We start from the raw sequence: 17,743 nt of genomic DNA on the forward strand, positions 1-17,743 counted from the left end.
CGCATACCCCGAGAGCATCTGGTCAGCGGGGTGGTGGCACAGGAATCCTCATCTCTCCCAAGTGGACATTCTCAATTTTTCCCCTGACCCATCTGTCTATCTCCTCATTTGAATTCCATGCTGTCACAGTCACTAGCCCATTTAAGCTTAATATCCTTGTCATCTATCGCCCTCCAGGTTCCCTTGGAGAGTTCATCAATGAGCTTGACGCCTTGATAAGTTCCTTTCCTGAGGATGGCTCACCCCTCACAGTTCTGGGGGATTTCAACCTCCCTACGTCTACATTTGACTCATTTCTCTCTGCCTCCTTCTTTCCACTCCTCTCCTCTTTTGACCTCACCCTCTCACCGTCCCCCCCTACTCACAAGGCAGGCAATACGCTTGACCTCATCTTTACTAGATGCTGTTGTTCTACTAATCTTTTTTTATTTAAATATATACATGCTGTTGTTCTACTAATCTTTTTTTATTTAAATATATACATTTGCAAAAAAATCTAAAAAACATTTTTGCTTTGTCCTTATGGGGTATTGTGTGTAGATTGATGAGGGAAAAAAACTATTTTATCCATTTTAGAGTAAGGCTGTAACATAACAAAGTGGAAGTAGTGAAGGGGTATGAATATTGAAATTGTCCTGTCATTTCAGCTCTGTTCGACAATAGTTTGTTCCTAATTGCTGTACATAATGCTATTTGCACTATGCAGTGACCTTGTTGATGATCAGTTGTGATCTTCCACAGTCTTAGTTGGCTAACGTTGTTATGTGGTATTCATGATTCATTTATAACAAGTCCTCTTCTATGCTTTATAGAATTATCGCCAATACTAAGTAGCTCACAAATTTAGGCATATTCGTACACAGAGAGAACCAGTCAGAATATATTTGCCAGTACCTATACTCTATACCTTATCACAACATAACGTCTCATAACACATTTATCAACACCAAGTCTCTCCAGTGGGAATGTGGGTCTCTTACCAGAACAGAGGAGCAGGAGGACGAGTGGTGCTGAGGACCAGTAGTGGACAAGCAGAGACTCTTTAGTACTGACACTCATGATGTGAAATACAGCAATGTTGTGGGGGATGGAGAACATCTCAGAGGTTTATGCATTGACAGGAAATGACAGATTCAACACCAGAGAGTAAGAAGGGTCAATCAAGAAACAGAAGGCACACCACGATATACAGTCACTGTGTGTGTGTGTGTGTGTGTGTGTGTGTGTGTGTGTGTGTGTGTGTGTGTGTGTGTGTGTGTGTGAGAGAGAGAGAGGGAGCGAGCGAGAAAGAGAGAGAGAGAGCATGTGCATACAGTTGAAGTTGAAAGTTTACAAACACCTTAGCCAAATACATTTAAACTCAGTTTTTCACAATTCCTGACATTTAATCCTAGTAAAACATCCCTGTCTTAAATCAGTTAGGATCACCATTTTATTTTAAGATTGTGAAATGTCAGAATAATAGTAGAGAGAATTATTTATTTCAGCTTTTATTTCTTTGTCACTGTTGAGTGTAGAAGTGGTGTGGAATCAAGCGCAGGACACCCAGAGGCTTCGTACTGACGTCTTTAGTGAAGACAAAAAAGAGCAAGCCAAACACGGCTACATACAACCTGGCAGGCAAGCGAACTTTACGCACACCGGTAAAGTACATACAAAGGCACAAAAGTGCGGAGCTCTCTACTACACCGAACAGAGAGACAAAAACGAACTAGCATCCCACAGTGACAATGAACAATTACACACAACACATGACAAAACTCAAGAGAACTTATAGGACGCATAATGAACACTAACAAGGAACAGGTGTAACAAAACAGACAAAACCAATCAAACATCGAAACATAGAACGGTGGCAGCTAGTACTCCGGAGACGACGACCGTCGAAGCCTGCCCGAACAAGGAGAAGGAGCAGCCTCGGCCGAAACCGTGACATTCTTTCATCACATTCCCAGTGGGTCAGAAGTTTACATACACTCAATTAGTATTTGGTAGCATTGCCTTTAAATTGTTTAACTTGGGTCAAACGTTTCGGGTAGCCTTCCACAAGCTTCCCACAATAAGTTGGGTGAATTTTGGCCCATTCCTCCTGACAGAGCTGGTGTAACTGAGTCAGGTTTGTAGGCCTTCTTGCTAGCACACGCTTTTTCAGTTCTGCCCACACATTTTCTATAGGATTGAGGTCAGGGCTTTGTGATGGCCACTCCAATACCTTGACTTTGTTGTCCTTAAGCCATTTTGCCACAATTTTGGAAGTATGCTTGGGGTCCATTTGGAAGACCCATTTGTGACCAAGCTTTAACTTCCTGACTGATGTCTTGAGATGTTGCTTCTCTGGGCGGCAGGTAGCTTAGTGGGTAAGAGCGTTGTGCCAGTAACCGAAAGGTCGCTGGTTCTAATCCCCGAGCCGACTATGTGAAAAATCTGTCGATGTGCCCTTAAGCAAGGCACTTAACCCTAATTGCTCCTGTAAGTCGCTCTGGATAAGAGCGTCTGCTAAATGACTAAAATGTAAAATGTAAATGTATCCACATAATTTTCCTTCCTCATGATGCCATCTATTTTGTGAAGTGCACCAGTCCCTCCTGCAGCAAAGCACCCCCACAGCATGATGCTGCCGCCCCCATGCTTCACGGTTGGGATGGTGTTCTTCGGCTTGCAAGCAGCTCCCTTTTACCTCCAAACATAACGATGGTAATTATGGCCAAACAGTTCTATTTTTGTTTCATCAGACCAGAGGACATTTCTCCAAAAAGTACGATCTTTGATCCCATGTGCAGTTGCAAACCGTAGTCTGGCTTTTTTATGGCGGTTTTGGAGCAGTGGCTTCTTCCTTGCTGAGCGGCCTTTCAGGTTATGTCGATATAGGACTCGTTTTACTGTGGATATAGATACTTTTGTATCTGTTTCCTCCAGCATTTTCACAAGGTCATTTGCTGTTGTTCTGGGATTGATTTGCACTTTTTGCACCAAAGTACGTTCATCTCTAGGAGACAGAACGCGTCTCCTTCCTGAGCGGTATGACGGCTGCGTGGTCCCATGGTGTTTATACTTGCGTACTATTGTTTGTACAGATGAACGTGGTGCCTTCAGGTGTTTGGAAATTGCTCCCAAGGATGAATCAGATTTGTGGAGGTCTACAATTTTTTTTCTGAGGTTTTGGCTGATTTCTTTTGATTTTCCCATGATGTCAAGCAAAGATGCACTGAGTTTGAAGGTAGGCCTTGAAATACATCCACAGGTACATCTCCAATTGACTCAAATTATGTCAATTAGCCTATCAGAAGCTTCTAAAGCCATTACATCATTTTCTGGAATTTTCCAAGCTGTTTAAAGGCACAGTCAACATAGTGTATGTAAACTTCTGACCCACTGGAATTGTGATACAGTGAATTATAATTGAAATAATCTGTCTGTAAACAATTGTTGGAAAAATTACTTGTGTCATGCACAAAGTAGATGTCCTAACCGACTTGCCAAAACTATAGTTTGTTAACAAGACATTTGTGGAGTGGTTGAAAAACAAGTTTTAATGACACCGACCTAAGTGTATGTAAACTTCCGACTTCAACTGTATCTTCAACAGTAGCCACGTTTGCAATCCAAGTTGAGGTGGATTTTAAACAGTTAAAATATAGAAAATAATGTGTACGTTTACTAACAAACTAGTGACAGTTTTACACAGACTCTCATTCTGTAGGTTTGTTTCCATGATGACACAGATGAGGTCTCCTGAGCTCACTAGCCACTTCCTGTGAACACAGCAGCCCTGGTCGATTGGTTTTTTATGCCCCCCCAATCAACATTGTCTCTCACCGTTAGCCGTTAGATAAGATATGCTTTATTGGCATGACAAACAAACAAGATACAAAGGAAGATGAGTCTTAGTCTTATACAAGTAAAAGGATAGTTGAAATATAAATAATTTACTGTACATTCAAACTTAACAATAATAGCACTTCAACTACAAAGAGTGTATGTGTGCGTGGGTGAGAGGATGTGTGTCTGTCATCTCTGTCAGAACATGCAGAGCTTTCCTCCCTTTGAAGTAATCTTATAGTCAGGTCAAGTAGTCTACAGTTTCTTAAACATGTTCTCTAACTTATGTATTTCTATTAATCTATTGCTATTTAGTCTACCATGGTTACGAATCTTTACATCATTTTGGAAAAAGATAGTGACAGCAAAATCAAACAGATATTTGTCAGAGGTTAAAACATAAAATCCTATTAGTCAGAGCAACCCTTTATATTTACACCATGCTATTACATAACTAATATTAAGAGTGTCATATCCATGACAACCTGGAGGATCATGGTTATTTTCTCTAACTGGAGTGTTTGGAATGTAGAGGTCTATAACAATTAAAAATGAACACCTCTGAGTTGCAATATGTCGAGTTCCAGAGCATCTCACAGTCCCTAAAGCAACACAGCTCACCAGCAGCATGGTTGAGGAAAGGCATTGCCAGTTGAAACCCAGCAAGGTTGACCTGCTTAGGCAGAGTGGCATGGTGTTAAGCCAAGGCTAAACCAAGTCAGTGAGGACGGAGGATGGTCTATCAACAGGCTCTCCCATGGCCAGGAATTCAGCCCAGTTCTGGCAGAAGCCACGTGAGTAGACCCCTGTGTCGACAACGAGGCCACACGGACGACTCTGGCCATTTTTCTTCCGCAGTGCAAGTTGTGCCTCCCGCTCCGTCACATTGTAGCTGATATTGATCATTTGCAGCACCAGCAGGTTTAGCAGGCCTGCTGTGACAATACTGCTGTACCAGGCACAGGTGAAGCACAGGGCTGAGCTGGAAAAACATCAGCATGAGCATAGTTACACTTAGAAAACAACATAACACTTTATCTTTCAGTTCTATTTCAGTTGGTTTTAGTTAATTGATTCTTTAAGTAAATCTTCTAGTACTTATTTCAAGTAACTCAAAATATTTGGTAACTACCTGGTGCCAAATAGTAGGTATTATAAACTGGGTGGTTTGAGCCCTGAATGCTGATTGGCTGACAGCCATGGTATATCAGACCGTATACCACGGGTATGACAAAACATTTATTTTTCCTGCTCTAATTACATTGGTAACCAGTTTATAATAGCAATAAGGCACCTCGGGGGTTTGTGATATATGGCCAATATACCACTGCTAAGGGCTGTGTCCAGTCTAAGAACAGCCCTTAGCCGTGGTATATTGGCCATATACCACACCTCCTCGGGCCTTACTGCTTAAATATAGTGGTTCTTGTTTCAATGAATGCTAAATAAACCCAAAGTAATTATTAGATAATTACTATGTAGTTACAATTGTCATTTTGTAACAAATCTTTCATGTGTGTAAATTTTAAGCAAATACCAGGTGTACCTGTACTGACTGTAGACGCCAGGGCAGTAGAGCAGGGCGGTGAGCAGGTTCTGTTGAGGACACACGCTGCGCAGCACCAGACTGATCCCATACAGAGAGGTCAACAGGAAGAGGAGCAGGGTCAGCAGGAAGCTGCGATGATTGGCCTGGCCCACACAGCTGTTTATCCTGCCTCAGCAGTGACAGACACAAGACAACACAACACCACACACACACACACACACATACCCTCAGTTCAAATGACCAACTTCTGCTGTGTTTACATGTGAGAGTACAATTAGCATGAATGTGAGAGAATGTGCTACATGCTCTAAATGTGTCTGGTTGTGTTGGTGCATGTATCTAAATGCCATAAATAACAGATTGTCCTGGTTTGAGGTCGCCTCACCCTGCTGAAGGGTGAACCCCTGTGGGCACTACACATGTCTCTACAGCCTGGTCTGCTTTGGTGACGTCTTTTTGGCCTGACAGTATGACACTTAGTGAGATCATGATTATGTGTGGAAGAGAAGTGTTGAGCAAATATAATTGTGGGGGATCTGAGAGATGAAAATATTGCATGTGTGTATAGCAGGGAAGTGTAGTCAGGCTGTGGTTATCTGAGTGTTGCAGAAAGGTATTTTTCACAAGTCATCCTGTCGCTGCACAAATAATGGTGTACTAAATGACTGGTCCTCCACAACAGACAAAGGTGTTTAATGACACTCACCAGATACAGTGGTGGTCCAGGCGCTGGACACAGCCTCCACAGATCCGGCAATGTCCCGCCCGAGGGGGACGCACCACTTTGCACAGAGGACACCTGGCCCCCTCTGCTTTTAGGGACTGTGTCTGCTGTTCCACTGGTCTGGCTGGGGGGGCTGGCACCACCGACTGGTCCACTCCATTCTGAGAGGCAGAGTCTTTGTCAGGCAGTTGGTAATGATTGGTGCTGGTGCTGTCTGTGTCAGCCAGGGAAGGCTGCACGAAGCCTGGCCCCCTCTTGGTGCGCACAAGAGAGATAAGAGTAAGAACCACACCCGTAGTCACGGTCACCAGCTGCAGGTGACTTACGTCCCCACGAGGTAGGATCTCTGTGATGAAGAGGAAGTACATGTAGGCTAGGGAGAAGAGCGCCAGGCTGAGGAAGAAGAGGGTGCGGCCCTTCTTCCTGTGTGTGGTGTAGTAGTACCACAGAACCAGGCCAGGCAGGGCTGTCAGAATGACCAGGCCCAGCAGGAAGTGCAGGGCTGCCAGCCGCAGTAGCAGGGGAAGCAGCACTAGAGCTGGGACCATGGAGATCTCCACCCGCCTGTCCCCTGATAACAGTCTCAACCTCAGCCGGTCCATCACGGCACCAAACACAGGCAACGCACAGTCAGGTTTCTGAGGCTTACCCTTCAGCCACCTGGAAAAGACATAAGGGTAGGGATGACAGAGAGGGAAACACAGAGAGGGCAGGGGGTTAGACCAAGTGCTTGACTTGGGTAGGAGCTCACCGGAGATGAATACCAGCACCTCAAATGTTCTACTGCTTGAACTCCTGTTCCTTTTATAGAATATTAGCTCAAAAGTATTGTGGAGCTGCTGCAACTAAATATAAACAGTACCAGCACCCAAAATGAATACCGGCACATATTTCAGTCCATGTCAAGCACTGGTTAGACCTGAACTTGGACTGCTGAGTCCTGCCATGATCCTCCCCATTCCACCTATTTCACCTGCTGCAAGCTTCATCCAGATCGTCACAGTCACAGCAGCATTCATGTGGGTCCAAATCACACTCACAACAGCACATGGGATCGTCTGGCTCTGGAGGCTTAAACTTCTCCCATTTCATTCTGGCTGTTCACAGATCCACTTGAAGGTCCTGTGCAAAAGAATAGCAACAGTAGAGAGACAGTCAAACCACATGATAACTATACTGAACAAAAATATAAATGCAACATGTAAAGTGTTGTCCCATGTTTCATGAGCTGAAATAAAAGATCAGACATTTTCCATTCGCACAAAAAGCTTATTTCTCTCAAATTATGTGCACAATTTTTTTTTACATCCCTGTTGGTGAGCATTTCTCCTTTGCCAAGATAATCCATCCACCTGAAAGGTGTGGCATATCAAGAAGCTGATTAAACAGCATGATCATAACACAGGTGCACCTTCTGCTGGGGACAATAAAAGGCCATTCTAAAATGTGCAGTTTTATAACACAACAAAATGCCACAGAGGGCTCAAGTTTTGAGGGAGTGTGCAATTGGCATGCTGACTGCAGGAATGTCCACCAGAGCTGTTGCCAGAGAATGTAATGTTCATTTCTCTACCATAAACCGCCTCCAACGTCACTTTAGAGAATTTGGCAGTATGTCCAACTGGCCTCACAACCGCAGACCACGTATAACTACAACAGCCCAGGACCTCCACATCCCGCTTCATCACCTGCGAGATCGTCTGAGACCAGCCACCCAGACAGCTGATGAAACTGATGAGTATTTCTGTCTCTAATAAAGCCTTTTGTGGGAAAAACTCATTCTGATTGGCTGGGCCTGGCTCCCCAGTGGGTGGGCCTGGTTCCCAAGTGGGTGGGCCTATGCCCTCCCATGGCTGTGCCCTGTCAGTCATGTGAAATCCATAGATTAGGGCCTAATGAATTTATTTCAATAGACTGATTTCCTTATATGAACTGTAACTCAGTAAAATCATTGAAATTGTTGTATGTTGCATTTATATTTTTGTTCAGTATAGAAATTATTTGTTATTTGGGTGTGGTAAGGATATCAAATCAAATTACATTTTATTTGCCACATGCGCCGAATACAACATGTGTAAACCTTACAGTGAAATGCTTACTTACAAGCCCTTAACCAACAATGCAGTTTTAAGAAAAAAAGTGTTAAGTGAAAAAGAGATAAATACAAAATAATTAAAGAGCAGCAGTAAAATAAATACTAGTAGGGAGGGTATATACAGGGGGTACCGGTACAGAGTCAATGTGCGGGGGCACCGGTTAGTCGAGGTAATTGAGGTAATATGTACATGTGGGTAGAGTTAAACTGACTATGTATAGATAATAAACAGAGTAGAAGCAGGGTAAAAGAGGGATGCAAATAGTCCGGGTAGCCATCATTAGCTGTTCAGGAGTCTTATTGCTTGGAGGTAGAAGCTGTTAAGAAGCCTTTTGGACCTAGACTTGGCGCTCTGGTACCGCTTGCTGTGCGGTAGCAGAGAGAACAGTCTATGACTAGGGTGGCTGGAGTCTTTGACAATATGGAGAGTAGTCTTCAGTCTTCATTCAGTGAAGTGCTGCAGTAAATTGGACTGTGTTGGAAATCTTATTCCACCACTGAGGTAATGGTTACATAACATCTTAAACTTGCATGGTGACATCACCTCTGTCAAGGCCTGAAGTCAACTGTCGCCTCCTACAGTGCATTCGGAAAGTATTCAGACCCCTTGACTTTTTCCACATTTTGTTACATTACAGCCTTATTCTAAAATGGAGTAAATCGTTTTTTTCCCCTCACCAATCTACACACGATATCCCATAATGACAAAGCAAAAATAGGTTTTTAGAAATTTTTGCACATTTATAATAAAAAAAAAACTGAAATATCATATTTATATAAGTATTCAGACCCTTTACTCAGTACTTTGTTGAAGCACCTTTGGCAGCGATTACAGCCTCGAGTCTTCTTGGGTATGACACTACAAGCTTGGCACACCTGTATTTGGGGAGTTTATCCTATTCTTCTCTGCAGATCCTCTTAAGCTCTGTCAGGTTGGATTGGGAGTGTCGCTGCACAGCTATTTTCAGGTCTCTCCAGAGATATTTGATCGTCTGGGCCTGGGCCACTCAAGGACATTCAGAGACTTGTCCCAAAGCCACTCTTGCATTGTCTTGGCTGTGTGCTTAGGGTCATTGTCCTGTTGGAAGGTGAACCTTCGCCCCAATCTGAGGTCCTGAGCGCTCTGGAGCAGGTTTTCATCAAGGATCTCTCTGTACTTTTCTCTGTTCATCTTTCCCTCGATCCTGACTAGTCTCCCAGTCCCTGCCGCTGAAAAATATCATCACAGCATGATGCAACCACCACGATGCTTCACCGTAGGGATGGTGCCAGGTTTCCTCCAGACGTGACGCTTGGCATTCAGGCCAAAGAGTCCAATCTTGGTTTCATCAGACCAGAGAATCTTGTTTCCTTTAGGTGTCTTTTGGCAAACTCCAAACGGGCTGTCATGTGCCTTTTACTGAGGAGTGGCTTCCGTCTGGCCACTCTACCATAAAGGCCTGATTGGCGGAGTGCTGCAGAGATGTTTGTCCTTCTGGAAGGTTCTCCCATCTCCACAGAGAAACTCTGGAGCTCTGTCAGAGTGAACATCAGGTTCTTGGTCACCTCCCTGACCAAGGCCCTTCTCCCCGAATGCTAAGTTTGGCCGGGCGGCCAGCTCTAGGAATAGTCTTGGTGGTTCCAAACTTCTTCCATTTAAGAATGATGGAGGCCCTGTGCTCTTCAATGATGCAGAAATGTTTTGGTACCCTTCCCCAGATCTGTGTCTCAACACAATCCTGTCTCGGAGCTCTACGGACAATTCCTTCGACCGCATGACTTGGTTTTTGCTCTGACATGCACTGTCAACTGTGGGACCTTATATAGACAGGTGTGTGCCTTTCCAAATCATGTCCAATCAATTGAATTTACCACAGGTGGACTCCAATTAGGTTGTAAAAAAATCTCAAGGATGATCAATGGAAACAGGATGTACCTGAGCTCAATTTCGAGTCTCATAGCAAAGGGTCTGAATAATTATGTAAATAAGGCTTTTCTGTTTTTTATTTGTACTACATTTGCAAAAATTTCTAAAAACCTGTTTTAACTTTTCATTATGGGGTATTGTGTGTAGATTGATGAGGATTTTTTTTCTTCTATCCATTTTAAAATAACTCTGTAACATAACAAAATGTGGAAAAAATCAAGGGGTCTGAATACTTTCCGAATGCACTGTATACGTAAAGCTAGCTTGTTGCTCTAGTGGTACATACGGTTGGGGCGTCACTGTCATATCTGTCGTGGATGTGGTGGAGGAGTCAAGCGCAGGAAGCAGAGGTAGTCCAACAAGACTTTAATAATGTCCCAAAACAAGAGTACAAGCCCCGACCTCGAAAACACGGAGAGGTGAGGAACAATACGCACACGCGTAAAACACTCCAAAAGGGAAAAATGACACGGAAACACAAACACGTATCAAAACCACGGAGCAACGGACAACCACACACAACTACCCTAGAATAATGCATGGAACTTATAAGACAAGTAATCAACTCTAAAACAAACACAGGTGTGACAGACAGACAAAAGCAATGGAACACAGAAACATAGAGCGGTGGCAGCTAGTACTCCGGGGACGGCGAACGCCGAAGCCTGCCCGAACCAGGAGGAGGAGCAGCCTCGGCCGAAACCGTGACAGTCACCTTTCTCAAATCCGGCCCTCAAGGTGTGCAGGACTGACTGGCACACCAGATGAGGGGTATATATGGGTGCCAATCTGTGCCAATAATCAATCAATTAACTAGCAGGGAGAGAAAGACCTTGAAAATTACATTTGACTTGAGGACTCTCTTAGATGGTCTACTTAATGGATGGAATGAAATCATCCCCCCACAGACAGTTCTTCATCATAATGAAGACATCAAGGTTACGTTGTCTGAAAGGTCTCCATTACTTGCACTCAAATCGACTGCACGTACACATGCACGCGCACGCGCGCACGCACATTTTACTAGCCTTCCCAACTAGGAATACTATGCCATCATCTGCCTCATGAAGTGACAAGGGGAGTCAATTAATGGAGTCAATTAAAATAGCTTTCGATTTTAACAAGTTTTATAATAAAACTACTTTCCTCTAATATGTCGCTTTTAGAAATAAGGCCGTCATGTCATTAGGGAAGACCTATCTGGGCCAACTAAACCCGGGTCCCCAAGCACGCCTATCTTACAGTGAGATAGAATGTACGTTGTTGGAGTGACTGCCAGTGTTGGACTTTGTCTTCTGGTATACTACTTCAAATATAGCCCAGCTCTTCGACAGTGGGTGAATTTAAGTTAAAACTGCAGAAGCAGTCTAAATATTGACTTAAATATTTTATTTCTCAATAAATGAACTTGAAATAACTGTAGGCTATAGTCACAGTTTAAAGGGAAAGGTTGAACAAACAATGTAAATGTATTAAACAATTATCAACTAAATATGATTAATGTTTCAATCCAATATTCTAAATGAATGGTATATCGCATACCAATAAACAAGGTAGTCAATATTTAGAATACTTCTGCAGTTTAAACTTGTTCCCATGAATTACATCTCATAAAGCCTGTGCCTGCTTCAGTAGCCTACATGGTTGTGCAAAATTGTGTGCCTCTAGCTTACCTTTGAGAAAAAAAAGTGCATAGCCTACATTTACCTGGACTGTAGATTTCTTCGGTGAAAGCACCTTTTCCTCGAAGACTAGGGTAAAGACCCTTTGTTTTAGGAACATCAATTATTTCTTATTTCTCTTATGTTTTTCCTGTAATATATTTCAGATTTTCCATGTCAAACATGAGATCCGTTTCAATCTGTTTTAGTATAAGGTCCGTTGACGCGTCTACACTAGAATAAACTTCGGTCCGAATATAAATTCCAGGTGGTACCGGGGTATCTGGCAAGCGTTGGTAGGTGTGATATCCGTTTCAGTCAAAAACTTTGTATACTGTAATATCCTGTAATCCAGCCGTTTTTTGGTGGGGAGAGCTTGATTAAGTTTTATTCCTCCTCATGGGAAAGCAACATGTCGGTCATTGAAGAGGAGCAGACATGATGAGAGGAGTTAGCCAGATTGGCTTGGGTGACAGTGTTGAAAAAGGACATTAGCATGCCTTGCAGTGGCAGCGACAGCGTGTGGCAGCGTATGGAGGTGCTATGCATGCCGCGGATTCTCAGGCGGAAAGTGTCACCACTGCGCCCGACTACTTTGGAAGGGGCAACATAATTTAAATAGCTCAAATGGTCTATTGCGATACACCATGGGGGAATGGTATTCTTTTAAATGTGCTGATGTAAACAGTAGGCTAAAAGCTTTGTTGGTCATTAACAAAATGTACTTGTCTGACATAATATCCCTACCTCCACTCAGTGCTGTGAATGGCTGAGGCTGATGGTCCTGGCAAAGTCAATGTTCTGCACCTGAGACATTGAATAGCTTATCATTTATCAACATCTCTATAGAAATACATGATATTAGACTATACTGAAATTGCCTTAAATTCCACAATAAGCACAGATGTATAGACCTCACCCCTGATATCACCATCACCCTGCTCTAACATGTTATAGGTCAATCACCCTTCTCTAGCTAGTTGTTCCCTTCAATGGCCTTTAAAATGAGTTTGATACCATTTTGGTTTCACAGCTGCCGAATTGTTGGTTTGGTAAGCTTGTGTGCTGTTTTGTTTTGCTGTAACTTTAGGTAACTTTAGCCTGGTGTTGCTGTAGCTAGATGGAGAGTGTGGCATGGGTGTCCTTTTCCATGGATGATAACACTGAGGTGTTAAGAAGTCCAACAACAGCCCTGATAATCTACACTTGAGTTAGTGTGGGAGACAAGACAGACGACATACAGTCATGCAAGAGGAGAGTGGGAAGATCTGTGGGACACACCCACCTTTCAGAATCATATTTCCTCCAGCCAGCAACATGACCCATCCCCACTCTTCACTCACAGAGAAGACTCTGGAGGAGTCAAGCGTGTGTGTGATGGGAAGCAGGAATCCAACTCTAAGTGTATCTATGTCCTGGTCATGTATAACTCCAGTTAAACACTTTATGTTTATAGGTACAGTTATACAAAAGCAGTGCTTTCTGATGTAAGGTTATTCTCAAAATAAACAAAATGATAATTGACTTTTGACAAATAAAAATGTGCATATTCAGAGGTGACAAATTATAACTCTAACCTAAATGAGGCATCTGAGTAAACCAAGCCCCAGGCAGGTGTCTGAACAATGAGCAGCAAACAACCAAAACAGACAGTTGTCTACCGACTCACAATGCACACAAACAGTTGAAAAAAAAAAACAGTTATGAAATTTGTACCAGTTTACATGGGATTCTGATTATAGGGTTATGCAAAAACGTTATTGTGCACAAGTCAATGACGTGAAATCAAATTTCAAAAGTGTGCATATTTTGATTTCACTATAGATATCACACAATAGGCGCACACACACACACACACACACACACGTACACACACGCACACTACAGGTTCATTTGGATATCGGTAGACAGCTGAATTTTCTCTTTACAGTAATGTCCACTCTGGTGATGCTGTGTAGACGGACTGGATCAATACACAGGATGAAGCTCTCCCTGACATGGGCTATTGGGTATGCTCCCATTAGTCAAGCTGTAGTCCGGAACCATGCAGCAGTTAAAAAGCCTGGAGCACATAAGCTCTGTCAGATACAGACTCTCTAATCTATTTTGGTGGGGTTAATGCAGTCAGTCGCAGACAATAACAAGGGCAACGTCTGACTAGCATGTACAGCTGTTGTCAGCAAAAGTGGAATGAACGGAGTGTAGGCCAGTGGAGGCTGGTGAGAGGAGCTATAGGAGGACAGGCTCATTGTAATGGCTGGAATGGAATAAATGGAACAGAGTCAAACGTGTGGTTTCCATATGTCTGATATGTTTGATACCGTTCCATTTATACCATTCCAGCCATTACAATAAGCTTGTCCTCCTATAGCTCCTCCCATTAGCCTCCACTGGTGTGGGCCTATGTGTGAAGACATAATAAAGTTGAGGAGGTTGTTGTATGGCATCTGCCTGTGTGTGATGACTTGAAGCCACCACTGAGAGTTTTTATTTGCTGTTAACCTTTCCTTTGAAATCCCATCATGATATCAAAATGTGAAAATATTCCAAAAAAGGTATTACTTATGCAAATGATAATAACATGCAGTACATACTCTAGATGCATTGTAAATCCAGTTTTAGAATTTTGACACTTTCAGATTTGCTGTGATGTCTTTCTAGGCTGCCTATTCTCAGATGTAATTTCTGTGTAAATCCATGGTGTCCGTGTTGTCCTTACTAGAATGTGTGAACTGTTGGAAGAGCAATATCTGTGTAGAGGGTGTGTGTGTGTGTGTGTGTGTGTGTGTGTGTTTGTGTTTGTGTTTGTGTGTGTGTGTGTGTGTGTGTGTGTGTGTGTGTGTGTGTGGACGTGTTTAACTATACTTGTGGGGACCAGAAGTCCCCACAAGAATAGCAAACCAAGAGAAATTTAACCAACTTGGGACATTTTGTTGGTCCCCACAAGGTCACAAGGTCAAATGCTATTTCTAGTGGGTTTAGGGTTAAGGTTAGAATTAGGTTTAGGGTTAGAAGATAGGGTTAGTTTTAGGGCTAAGGTTAGGTTTAGGGTTAGGGTTAAGGTTAGGTTTTTTGGTTAGGGTTAGGGTTAAGGTTAGGGTTAGGGTAAGGGTACGGGTTAGGGTTAGGGTTAGGGTTAGGGAAAATAGGATTTTGAATGGGACTGAATTGTATGTCCCTACAAGGTTAGCTGCGCAAGACTGTGTGTGTGTGTGTTAGTGGGTGTAGTTATTTGGTTGCATGTGTACCTGCGTGCGTGTGCGTGTGTCTAAACTGTGCCTCTCTTTGACAGTGGGGATTCTCTGGTGCTTCTAACCCCACTCAAGATGCTGCCCATACCGAAGGTCCTGTAACAGACACCATGGCAGTGACGGCACTATCGAGCCTGGCTCTGAGACAGAAAACACCTCACTGTCTACTGATGTCTGTACTGATGTCCCTGTGGAGGAAGAGGGCCTTGTGGGCGAGGACGGCCTTGTGGAGGAAGACGGCCTTGTGGAGGAGGAGGGCCTCGTGGAGGAGGAGGGCTTTGTGGAGGAGGAGGGCTTCGTGGAGGAGGAGGGAGTTGTGGAGGAAGACGGCCTTGTGGAGGAGGAGGGAGTTGTGGAGGAAGACGGCCTTGTGGAGGAGGAGGGAGTTGTGGAGGAGGGGGGCCTTGTGGAGGAGGGGGGCCTTGTGGAGGAGGAGGGAGTTGTGGAGGAGGCAGGCTTTGTGGAGGAGGAGGGAGTTGTGGAGGAGGAGGGCTTTGTGGAGGAGGAGGGAGTTGTGGAGGAGGGGGGCTTTGTGGAAGAGGAGGGAGTTGTTGAAGAGGGGGGCCTCATGGAGGAGGAGGGAGTTGTGGAGGAGGGGGGCCTCGTGGAGAGGAGGGAGCTGTGGAGGAGGGGGGCCTCGTAAAGGAGGAGGGAGTTGTGGAGGAGGGGGCCTTGTGGAGGAGGGGGCCTTGTGGAGGAGGAGGGGGTTGTGGAGGAGAAGGGCCTTGTGGAGGAGGAGGGGGGCCTTGTGGAGGAGGAGGGCCTTGTGGAGGAGGAGGGCCTTGTGGAGGAGGGGGGCCTTGTTGAGCAGGGGGTCCTTGTGGAGGAGGAGGGAGTTGTGGAAGACACTGGGGGCCTTGTGGAGGAGGGGGGCCTTATGGTGCAGCAGCAGCCCAATAAAGAGAATGCGATGGCGGGAGACAATGTGGTCTTCTTCTGCTTGCTGTCTGGAGGTGACCCAGGGTGACCCAGATGGGGTTGAGGTTCAGTGGGTGCACCATGGGCACGAGGAGAGGCACACCATACTGGAGGGAAACCAGACGTCTGAGGATACGTTTGCAGGCCGGGCATTCCTCTCCGGGAATCCCGTTGCTGGGGACTTCTCCATGATGCTGAGGAATGCATCAAGAGCGGATTGGGGAGTTTGCCACTGTCTCCTCACTCCCCATAATGGCACCATTGTGCAGGGGAGTGGAACTAAGCTCAGCATCCGCGAGGACCTGGATTAGTAGTGTCAGGTGAGAGAGTGAACTGTGGGTCTGTGTCAAAGGGAAGGGGGGGGGGGGGGGGGGGGGGGGGTGTAGAGGGAATCTGCCCTAGGGTCAAATGGCTTGCTCTTACTTAAATCCATGGCTGTCTTATCTGATGAGAGACTGAAACTAGCTTGTGGCCTTTTGTCTCTCTCTTCAAACACCGTGAAGGGAGCGGCACCAGGGTTGAATGGAGTTTGGGCTAGACCTTTGTCTCCTTGGTATCTTCTTGATTGATTACAGCATGATGGGGTGGGGTTTGTGTATGTTTCAAGGATTTAGGGCCTTGTCATGTTTAAACTAAACATGAGTGTGTGTGCAAGACAGGGGAGTGAGTGATTGGTTGGAGTACTATGTGCATAATAAAAGTCGAGTTTAGCCGCCCTCAGAGACAAAGGAAGTGGGCGTGGATTGGAAAAGAGCGGGAAACTGTAGGAGGAGGGATTTTAAGTGAAGAGGGAGACGGAAGGGGGTATATATAGAGGAAGAGCAAGAGAGAGGCGGGGCTACTCTGCAGACCGGCCTGACTTTGTTGAAACTCTAATAAAGTCATTTTTGTTGCAACAAAAACTCTGAAAGTATTTTGATTTCTGATTGATTTTCCACAACACTCCATATCAGGACAATTATTTATGATTCTGTCCTGTGTGTTCCTTTTAAAAACAGCATTTAGAACCGTGGGAAACAGTGAATCCAATAGGATTACATTGCAAGTTGTTTAGGATTTATACAGTATAAGCTGATTTTGATGCAATTGAGAAAATACTTGTTCGTTTTTGTTTTCCAACTATTTTCTATTATTTACATATTTTGGTTTCGATGTAAAGAAACAATGCATTGTTTCAATACAGGATTTTTTTTAAACTATACATTTTTGTGAATTGTTTCTTTTGAAGGAGACAACTTTTATGACAGTAGCTAGGTTTCCATCCAATTGGCGACAGATTTTCATGCAAATATTCTAAAATCCACATAAAAACAATATGCACATTTTCCCACCAGAAATGTGTTTCCATCAAATTGACTTGTTGCCGATAAAAGGCTGTGCATGATCACATAGTGCACATCATTTTTTTTATTGAAAACATAAATACATTTGCACAATCAGCACTTGTTGTCTCTCAAATACATCATTACAGTTGTTGGTTAGCTAGCTAGCACATTTTTGCAATGAAATCAGTCAAAACTCCTCAAAACAAGACATGGTATCAAGAACAAGATGAAACTAGCTGAAACGAGTCACTTACGATTCCCCACATGGCAGTTTCTTGTCATTGTTGGTAGCTATCTGGCCATCCAGGATTACAACAACACATGGACTTCTGCGCCATTGAAGCGTGCGCATTGTTTTTGTGACGTTGTCAGCTATCCCATCTATATAGTGAATGTGCCCACTCTGGTATTGGCACATGAACCTTAGCCAACAGATACAGTGCGTGTATAGCCTACATGATGAGATTATTATGGACAAAAGAGCGAGAAAATCTT

General features: G+C 44.0%; 1 protein-coding gene across 1 annotated transcript; it reads right to left on the reverse strand.

The window, feature by feature from the left end:
- Nucleotides 1-4,527: 4,527 nt before the first annotated feature.
- LOC311099318 (palmitoyltransferase ZDHHC23-A-like) lies at nucleotides 4,528-7,184 on the reverse strand (the record flags this gene model as incomplete). Its single annotated transcript, XM_084140042.1, has 4 exons — nucleotides 4,528-4,801; nucleotides 5,366-5,533; nucleotides 6,075-6,752; nucleotides 7,066-7,184. The coding sequence occupies 4 exons, from the start codon at nucleotides 7,182-7,184 to the stop codon at nucleotides 4,528-4,530; spliced, it is 1,239 nt and encodes a 412-aa protein (XP_083996168.1).
- Between the last annotated feature and the right edge of the window lie 10,559 nt (nucleotides 7,185-17,743).

The sequence above is a fragment of the Coregonus lavaretus genome, assembly GCF_964263955.1.
Source record: "Coregonus lavaretus genome assembly, chromosome: 24".
NCBI classification, from domain to species: Eukaryota; Metazoa; Chordata; class Actinopteri; order Salmoniformes; family Salmonidae; genus Coregonus; species Coregonus lavaretus.